This window comes from Eschrichtius robustus, chromosome 15, assembly GCF_028021215.1.
Source record: "Eschrichtius robustus isolate mEscRob2 chromosome 15, mEscRob2.pri, whole genome shotgun sequence".
Taxonomy (NCBI): Eukaryota; Metazoa; Chordata; class Mammalia; order Artiodactyla; family Eschrichtiidae; genus Eschrichtius; species Eschrichtius robustus.
Genome location: NC_090838.1, coordinates 10721442 through 10731861, shown reverse-complemented (window position 1 = coordinate 10731861; position 10420 = coordinate 10721442). Strand labels below are relative to the sequence as shown.

The window sequence follows — 10420 nt, the reverse complement described above, 5'->3', positions numbered from 1 at the left end:
ATCGAGTTGGATCTCAGACAACCATTTTCTAAATGTTTCCAGAATATTTCTTAATGTTTCCAGAAATCTGGAAGCCTGTGTTTTTCACCTGCAGACCCTTTATGCATGTGGCAAGTCATCTCTGAAAGGCCCACCTAACTCGGTTCTCTTCATTTGTCTAAAAAAGAGAAAGCAGAATGATTTAAACATAGACAGGTAGATAAAAGTAAATCAGGTAGCTCTGTTATGTTTGTAGCATGCTTTTCTGGAAAAAAAATATTATTCAAACAAAAGTGTTCACCACAAAAACATGACACAAAGAGGAAGATAAACAACAAAATCCTGAAAGTCTAGTAAAATCAGGTAACATCATTGAACTTACAGCTGCTTCTGTTTGATGTTCTAACCTGGCACAAGTGTTTTATAACTTTCAGGGACTTGATGGTACTGCTTCATTTAATAAAATACAGTCATGACAGGCATTTAAATTTTTAAATACTGAGGAACTTTATATCTATTTGGCTCATTAATATACTTTTAATTTTTTAAAAAAGAAATGCAATACATGTAACTTCTACAGAATTTTTTTTTTTTATATACAAAGATATACTTTGAGAATAACAGTGTTTCAGGACTGGTTTTGTTTAAAGTAAGCCTAGCCTCCCTTCTCCCCATTCCACCTCCTTTTTTTTTCTTAATTACCAAATGTGTAGCAAAGCACTCCTTGAAGTAAAAATATTCATCTTTTTTTTTAGTAGTTTGCTTTTCAGAAGCACCTTCTGAAAGTGAGAAAGAATGGGGGGTCTATGGATAGTTTTCTTCTACACCACATCACTGATGGGACCGACCACCAGCTAGGCCACACTCAACATCATGAAAGTTACTATGAAGCTCTGTTCTCTTGAGGATAACGAAAACCCAGACTAAATCCCTGACTTCTATTAAAACATCAGGAGGCTTTTGGCTTAGTTTCTATAACTCTGATAACATCCAGAGATATTATATCTACTCACAATAAAAATCAAGTCTACTGGTACCATCTTCCAAGAGACCTTCCACCTTCTTGGTGTCATTCCCATTGAGAACGTCCTAAAAATAGACACATCTTCCAGCATAAAACTATTAGACAATATCTTGATAATAGCCTCGTCATGCTGCACTACAATTAGAATTATTCTGCCACTGGTTATTATTAACACTGACCAACAGATAACAAATATTTCAGGAGTAATATAAGGAATATACAGACCTTTCAAGTTCCCTTTGTAACTAAGTGTTTTTTTATTGTGAATTTGTAGAAGTATCATCATCAACCCAATCCTTAATAGACCAATATAGTCATGAGTGCTACTTTGGCTGCCAAACTCTTATTTTTATTGCTAATCTAGTCTCAGCAAGTATCAACCTAAGCCTCTGTTATAGTGACCCTCTTAGTAAGAGCAAAATCAGATTATGTGCCATCAGAGGAAATAAATCTCAGTATTAGGTGTGAGAGACCATTCATTTCTTTTGCTAAAGTCCCACCCTCTGAGTGACAGGTAGAAGACAAAATGTCAAGAAGGAGTCCTGTTCGAACAAATGCTTAGGATGGTATTTAATACAGCAGAGAGCCAAGATACAGTAGGAGGACACAGTAAAGAATGTGGGCTGTGTAGATACAATAAAGAACTTCGGTTTAGGATCCGGCATCTGTTATTTGAAAGGGGAATAAGTTAGGGAAATAAATGATTTCCAGTTCTCCATACATGCAAATGTTAAGTTTGTTATTACGAAAGTTTTGCTGTTGTATGTGCTGAAAGAAAAGCATAGATAGGCATTTAAACATTTTTTAAAAAATAAATCACTCAATAGGCTTAAGAAAAATACTCTAGTTCATAGTTCATTGAGCTGGCCTTTTGAGTCAAGATCAGGGAATGAATCCAGGCTGAAAACCAAAAAACAAAACAGAGATGAATCATTTTACCATGAAAACAAACAAAAGAAAGGCATTTCCAGTCGCAGCTAACCTCGACTAGTTTTTATTGCATTATTTTTGAAATGCCAAGAAACTGGCTTTGGCCATAATATTTGCTGTCCAACTAAATCACAACTGTCAGTAGGCGATTGCTTGCAACAATTAGCTAAACACCGTTATTTGACAAATTCCCCTGGAAGGGACGGAACGTAGATGCTGGAGGTGTGTCTGACACACACTGGATCAAGTAACAGTTAATCAGGCTGGGGCTGCAGCACAGAAGAGAAGTTGGTAAGTCCTTACCCAAGGAAGGGGTTTCAAACAGCCTTAATTTTTTGAAAACCATACGATCGTCCTGATCCTAGAAGTTCTTTCCGGTTTTCAGGAATGAATTGTGGGACTGGCTAAAGAGAAGAGGGAAAAAGCCACCAATTCTACACTCGTTTTTTAAGAAGATCAGGGGGAGAGGAAGAAAAATAGAAATGCAAATGTGGAATGGTAGTGGTATACAACATCGAGAAATTAACATCATGGAACCTGCTAGCAATTTCCACCGAAGCAGTAAACCCCTTAACTGACGGAAATTCAGCACAATATACACATGGATTAACAACTCCACCATTATAGGGCTGCCGTTAAAGCCAAAAAATTAACTACAATATTCAAAAACAGAATTCTCATAAGGTTTGAGAAAAATAGAGTGAAAAGGCAATGTTAGCTAAGCTTTTAGCTAAATCCACTCTTAATGGCCCCCAGTATTTAAACTATCATGGATTAAAGCCATGAAAATAAAAATTTCAATTTGAAATTTTATTAGCATGTTGCTAAAATGGTCAATAAAAAAACATCAACACGATAGGCTTTGTTGACATATTTGGACAACTGCTCTCTCGATTTTAAGACTTTATTTCCACTTCCCCACCTTCTGAGATTTCTGTGTTAGGAAAAGCCAAACTAAATACACTGGCTATGGTGCTGTAATAATGCTGGTTTCTGGAATGTTGCCATGTCTTTCCCCTCCGTCTCCTCCAACCCCTTTAAAACTGTGGTTATTTTTGAAACGCAGCCCAAGGAGGGAACCATCTAGGGTTGAGAACAAGCGCCCTTGTCAGATTCAAGTTCACGGACACCTGGTGAACCTTCTCCTGGCCAGGGGGGCGGGGCCGGCTCTCCTCACCAAATTCGCTGCGCCATTATCCTCCCGGGACCGGGAAGGCATCCCTTCTGCCAGCAAGGGAGACTCACAGGCAAACGCGGGTGGGGAGTGGCGTTCGCTTCCCTCGGTGGAAAGAACGGGAAGCAAACGCTGTCTAGCTTAGCCCGGAGCCTGGGATACAATGTCAGGAGACCGGGGACTGGAGAGCTGAAAAAGTCCCGGGCAGCCTTGGGATAACCCGGAGTCCCGAAGTGCTTGCTCCCTAGTGGAATTATTCACAAGTGCATGAGGGACAGGCTCGATTTCTTGGAAACCCTGCAGTCTGGGGACAGACACATCCATACTGGAGCTGAACCGTGCCCTGAAAGGATCAATTCTCACCTCCCACCGGTCTGTGTGTGCACGTTTGGGGCGGTGATGGTCCCTTTCTAGTAGGTCGGGTGTTAGTCACTAGACCAGTGACTCTTGGGGGAGGCCTTGTCCCTGCTCCCCTCGGCCCGTTCTCCTCTCCCCACTTACAACTCAAGGGGCAAGCGCACGCTGGGTCTCCCAACACCATCATCAGCACTGGGGGGGGTCTCAGCCGGGCGAGCGCGGCCCCTTCAGTCCCGGGACCAGTTACTGGGACTACCTGCCACTTGCCAGAAAGATGCGAGGCTGCAGCCCGGGCGCTGGCCGCTGCCGGCGGCCACTCAAGGGGGTCGGGGGGTGCTGAATCGCCGGCCTGGAAGGCCGCGTGCGGGGGAGGGAGCGGGGCGCGGGGAGACCGGAGGGGCGAGCGGCTCCCCCCCCCCCCCCGGGCTACTCCTTGTCGTCCGCAAGGTCGGCGAGCTCCCGGAGCACACGCAGGCGGCCGCTGGCGTCGATGCGGCGCTTCTCGCGGATGAGGTCTTCCAGGCTGTGAAACCTGGCCGTGTGCACCTTGTTCTCACCCAGGTGCACCTTGAGACAGTACTGCTGCTGCGGGGTCTGCGTGCCGGCCGGCACCTCCCCTCCCGCCTTGAACTCCCGCTTGCCGAAGCGGCACCAAGCGGCGAAGCTCTCCGAGTTCGTCCAGCAGATCTCCTCGCTCTTGAGGCCCAGGTGGCCGCAGGCGTTCTGCACCACCAGCTCGGCCACCAGCGGGCGGTAGCGGTACCAGCTATTCACCACCCGGCCCACGTTGGCCGCGCCCGCCTCGTACAGGCTGTCCTGGCGGATCTCGCCTTGGTGCAGGTGGATGATCTGCCCGCCGCCCACGTACACGGCCCAGTGCGGGGCGGGCGCGGGCGGCTCTGGCGCGGGCTGCAGGCACAGCAGCTCCAGCAGGTCGCCGGGCTCGCAGAGCGCGGGCAGCGCCGTGACCGCGTAGACGCTCAGGTCGGCGCCCTGAGGGCCGCCGCTCATTTTGGAAAAGATGCATTCCTGGCCCCGAAAGGCGGAGAACTGAGTTTCGTTGAGGGCCAGCTGGTGCAGCAGGTGGTGGCGGCGGCGACGGCTGGGGCTCTCCGGGCGGGGGGCGCAGCCCGGGGAGGCCTTCACGCCAAACTTGTCGGGCTGGCCTCGTTCGTCCAGGTCCTCCTCCTCATCCGAGAAGAAGTAGGCGACCCCGACCCGCAGCTCGTCCTTCTCGATCCCCGACGGGTCCCCAGTGGGCAACTCGCTGTAGCTGAGGTGGGTGATGCGGTCCAGTTGGTTGCCCATCAATGACGCGGCGAGGCGAGGGCCAGAAGCGGGGATCTGCGGAAGCACAGGGGAGACGCAGAGACACGATCAGAGTCGCGCTGCCCTTCCCCAGGACGAGCAGTGCCCCTGGGACCTGGCCGCCCGCGCGCCTGCACTGGAGTCAACCGCCCCGGCCGAGTCCACCTTGCCTCCCCGGGGCCAGGACCGGCACGGGAGCCAGCAGTGCGGCGGGCGAGAGCGGACGCCACCACGCAGCCTCGGACCTTGTACGGGAACCCGGTCCAACTCCCACAAGAGAACAGGCAGGAGCGCGGGAGGGCGTGCGGGGTCCCAGTGGGAAGGACAGCGCGGGTTGTGGCAGCGTGGGAGTCGGGACACCCAGGAAAGGACGGAGGGGTGGGTTGGAAGAAAGAAGGAGCGCCTCAGGCCCCAGAGCTTGGAGCAAGCTGCGCTCACATTTTCAGCCGCCACCCTCTCCAGCCCACCTCTCAGTTTTACCCTAGGTCCGTGCTCCTCCCCGACAGCGCCTCGCACAATGACCATCGGACACGTTCACGGGCACCCACTTGACCCCAGCACAGTTTTGCACACTTGGGAGTCCAGACACCGACAGGCTGGTACACCGGTGTGCTAATGTCACATGCAATGACAAACCTTCGCGACGACACACTCAGACCCCCACCTTCGTACACGATTCCAACCCCACGCTGGCACGCTCGCCAGTGCACGTACACCCACGCACCCGGGCACGCTTGCCCACACAGGCAGGTGCACTCTGCCCCTTAGTTCTCCTGCCTTCTCCCCAGCAGAGCCAATCTGGCTGCGCCAGGGCGAGGCTGCTCTGTCTAAAATAACCTAACAAAGAGGCAAGGGAAGGATGGGGGAAGCCAGTGCGGTGTGTGTGTGCCGGTGTGGGTGCGGGTTGTGTGGCGAGGCCCACTTTCAGCCAGAAGTCCCCTCTCCCTCCTACCCGGCACAGGGTCCAAACAATCGGACGAAGAAAACACGTTTCCAAGGCAAAGAAAGCTGCCTCTCCGTACCCGTGATTTCCCTGCTCCCGAAACCCCAAACTCCTTTAAAGTCTCCAGGTCCCCATGGGTGCTGCGGAGGTGGTGGTGACGAGCGTGTCCTGGGCGGCGCGTGGGGCTGCGGCTCGGCTCTGCCCCGCGCGGATCCGTGCGGTGGGGTCCCCGCCACGACGCCCGTGCGCCTGCCGGTCCGCGTTGGCAGGGGCGCCTGCTCCACCTGGGCAGTCCCGACTCCGGCTCTGTGGTTTCTTACAGCCCAGCCGAAGACTCTAAGTAGCCAAAGCAGCTGGCTCCAGGGCCCGCCCCCGGACGCGCTCATTGGTTGGGGCTGATGCCCAGGGCTCGTCAATCTCCGCCGGAGGGGGCGGGGAGCAGGGGCGGGTCTCCAGCGCGCGCTCCGCCCCGCCCCGCCCCCGGGAGCTAGGTGTGAGCGCCGGCCGGGAGCGCGCGAGGGGCGGGGCGCTTCCGTACGGCGGCTCGGCCCGCTTCCATCCAGCAGCTTCGCCTACCGATCGTGACTGGGCGCGCCGTCCGCCCGCGCGTTCTCCGTTCCGGGAGAACAGACTCCAGCGACCAAGCTGAGTCTGAGGGTGGAGAAGAATCCCCGGTGCACCCCGAGCCTTTTGCGCGGCCCCGGGCGGGGAACGACGTTGTCAGAGGCGGGCACCCGGGGGCCCTGCTGCGGACCCCTGAGCCTGGGTTCCTGAGGGCCCCTGGGCTGGTCCTCGGCGCACAGACTTTTTCCTGCCGGGCACCGATGCCTTTGAAATTGTGCCTGCGGTGTTCGGTTCATCTCCTTTGACCTGTGCGAAGCTGCTGACCCAGCACTGGCGCCTGGTTTAAAAGGAGCGCGGTGTCAAACGCGAATGAAAAGTCGGAGCCTTGACCGACCCCCTCCCTGACTGGGCCAGAGTTTGGCCTCCAATGGTCTGTCTGTGAAGGGGGCGCATCACGAATGTCGACAGTGGGACATAATCTTGTTTTCCAACCCCCAGAACTGCCATTGCTAAGGGATTTTTGTTTGGTTTCGTGGGAGAAAGGTGTCCAGCAGTAATTAATGATTGCATTCCTGGATGGAAAGTTAATGAATGCGCTCTGGATATGGGATGCTGAAAGGTGACTTTCACACGTGTGAAATTTTAGATCAACAGTTTAAAAAGCTTATAACGTTAAGACCTGAAGAGTTCTTAGACATCTAGTTCTACTTTCAAGGCTGGGCTCCAGCAGCTTCTCGGTGGAGCCTACTCTCTTTACCCAGGGAAAACTGGGTGCTTCCTCTTTGTGCGCCCTTGGCAGCTGGTACAAACTCTTAGTGCTTTCATCCCATTTTATTACACATCTCTGTTGACTTTCTTCCTCTTTACAAAGTGAATGCCTTGAGGATTGACTCGTGTTCTACATAATTTTGTATTCTGGACCTTTTTAACAGTACTGGTATAGAATGGGTTCCATCAGCAGTAACGAAAATGAAAATAGTCAGCAAGTATTGACCACTTACAAGTTGCTAGGCACTACGTTTTGATGTTTAAGTAAATGACTTAATCTCCCTGCCTCTGTAGGGGATTCACTAACATCCCCATTGCAACAAATGAGAAACTGAGGCCCAAATACCAGCGCCAGCCATCTATCCAGGGTCTATGGGATTTCAGGACCAGTCTTTAACCTGGCTCTACTGTTGGTTGAATGAATAAAATCGTGTTGCATAAGGTAAGAAAGCTGGTGTTCCAGAGAAGTTAGCTGATCGGCCCCAGGTTACATGAGGACTGATACATATTATAAAAAAATTTTTTGATAGATGATTCTGCTTAAATATTTTCAAATTGCAGAGTCTCCAGTTCATGTTTGCTTTCTGAAGGCCTCTGTATACCCCACAGCCTCCAAATACAGTGATTTATCAGATTAGATGGTTAATAAGTATTGATGGAAAAAGTGGCTTTAAAATGACCATCTGTATATATTTGATGTGCATAAATCTTTTAAAAAATTTTGCCATTGCCCACGTGCAAGTTATGAGAATACCAGTTGCCATCCTTGGAACTGACCACAGCTTGTGATGACCTTTTTTATACTTGCTATAAATAATAAACAACTCATTTTGGCCCTGAAGTCCAGAGAATCGAACAAGTGGCTTCAGAGATCAGAAGTGAGTTATGGGCCTGGTTATAAACTGGACTTCAGGGATCTCTGCGAGGAGTATCTGAAGAGTTCATTACTGGTGTCTGAGAGGAACTCAGTGAAAGTAGCTCAGGGCTCGACACTGAATAATTTTTTTATCCTCTGTCCGTCCCAAGATCAAATCCTGTGCACAAACATTTACAACATATTTGCATGGGATGCTGTGTTCCGTTCTACCTGTCCTATTCCGCCCTGCTCCAGACTACAGGGTAAGCAGGCTGCTCTTCTTTGCTTAACTTCCCTTCATTCAAAAGAACAATTAACATAAAATGTTGTCAGGGCTTTGAGATACAGTGCCAAAAGTTTGAAATATCAATATGCAATATTTTGAATCTCCTTTCCATCCCCTCCCCCTGCCAGGATAAAAGGCTTACTGCTTTAGTAATCACCAGGGAATATAAATGCCCTGAGAATCCCCTCCCGCCCCGCCCCGTGGTCCCCTTGAAACAGAAGGCAGAGAACACATTAAGTCTCTGAGGCATGGGGAAGAAAGAACTAAAAGTAAACTAAGGAAAACGCATCTACTCTTTTTGGCCTTTTGGCAATTAGAAATCTGATATAGACCAATCAGATATCTATATTAGAAAACCCAATTTTTATTTTCATTACAAAATATTGTTTGCTAATCGTTTTGTCTATTATTTCTTACCCCATCCTGCCTTCTTTCACACTGAGGAAATACGGTGTCACCAGAGGCAGAATACAGTCATCAAAAGAGCAGACTCAAGAAGCCAACTATTGTAGTTTGAATTCTACTTCAATATTTTGGCTCTGGATAACTGTGAGTAAGTTACTTAACTCTTCCAGGAGTCAGTTTCTTCATATGAAGGTTGTGGGTAAATAGTATCTATGTCATTGCGTTGTTGTGAGTTCATGCAGGCAAGTATGCTTGGCACATAGTAAGCTTTCAATCAATGCTGCGTATTATTATTATTGTTGTTGTTGTTGGAAGAGGGGAGAGGGGAGAGGGTCCCATGTCCTACTTGTTAAGATGACTGTCCAGTTCTGTCTCTCCTTTGCCCCAGGCAAAAGTTAACCCTAGATGAAGTGTCCAAGGCTGTCCCTGGCCAGGGTGTGACACTGCTTCTGTCTTAAGGTGGTGATTGCTCTGTCTATCCTGAGACTAATTTAAAGTCCGCAACTCTGTATAGATTTCTGTGTGTGAGCCCTGGGGCTGATTACATCCTGTATTCCGTAGTATTTTGAATTGTTTTTAAGTGAATACTTCATGGTTTGAGGAATATGTATGGACAATGGTAAACAGAGGAGTGATAAGGAGTCAATTATACGTGTGTTACCTTTTCTTTTGGTGCCATCTGGTCTATCATCCTCTTTATTTTCCTCTTGGTTCCTTCTTCAGCACTGTATGAAATACTTTCTCCCAGATTTTACTGACCCGGTCCTTGGCTCAAACTGTCATCCTTTAAAACTGGCCCTCTAGGTAGGGGTTCAGAAGGAGTGTCTGTTCTCTCCCTCTGCTTTATATCATTGCTTGCTAAAAATGTTTTTTCTGCTTTTAATTGTATGCCCATGTTTGTCTCTTTCTTTCTTTCACACCTCAAAAACCTACAGAAATTTCTGGAAGAAAACTTTCCTTTAGTGAGCAGGGAAGTTTATGTGACTCAGAAGATTGTAACCTCTCAGGAGATAAAAATGTCTGCTCCTCCTTGCATGTGTAAACTTAAGAGAGTTGTCATTTGTTATTGTGATTGCGACAAAATTAGAGATAGGGGTAAATAATCACATTCCCTTGAAGTTACATATTTTGTTGTCTGTATTCCCTCTAGGCTGTAAGATGAACGAGGTCAGGAATCATGTCTATTTTGCTCATTTTATCTTTATACTACAAGAACAATGACTGGCATATGGTATGCACTCAATACATATTTGCTAAATCCGTACAGAACAAATGAATGAATGAATCTAGATTACTTTCAGTTATAATGTCTTTATGATTTTCTATTTTGTTGTTTTATTGTATGAACCTACAGCTCTTTAGTGCAACAATTTTAAGCAAAATATATTTCAAACAAACACAAGTATTGTTCAACACAGCTGCTTATTTTATTGTATGCCCTATTTTAGCATTTAACCTTTTGGGAACCGTCCCTTTCCCTGTCCTTGACTGCCTTAGGCAGTCAGCATATTCATCCTGATATCTTCACCAACCTGAGTACTCTGACACCTGGTACATGTTCTAAATTCGATGATGTACAAGAAGGTTTGCTCTTTGATATACAGCATTGGGTTTCCAAATTCTCCTCTGGCATCATCCGGGACCCTGATACAAATATAGATTCCCAGGCTCTGTCCCGGATGTAGTGAAATAATCTCAGGATGGGCTCTAGGGATCTGTGTTTTAAACAGTCTCGGCAAGCATTCTAGATGCAGCAGAGTAATTACTGGTCAAGCTCTACTCAAATGTAAGAAATTATTCTTATTCTCTTGGGACAGCCCTTGAAG

At 48.3% G+C, this 10420-nt stretch overlaps 1 protein-coding gene across 1 annotated transcript; it reads right to left on the bottom strand.

Annotated features, from left to right (window-relative positions):
- Nucleotides 1-3890: 3890 nt before the first annotated feature.
- LRATD1 (LRAT domain containing 1) lies at nucleotides 3891-5863 on the bottom strand. The gene is made up of 2 exons (XM_068564743.1): nucleotides 5795-5863; nucleotides 3891-4808 (listed from the first exon to the last, which is right to left on the bottom strand). Exon 2 carries the CDS (start codon nucleotides 4770-4772, stop codon nucleotides 3891-3893), a length of 882 nt encoding a protein of 293 aa, XP_068420844.1. The 5' UTR covers nucleotides 4773-4808; nucleotides 5795-5863.
- Nucleotides 5864-10420: the final 4557 nt, after the last annotated feature.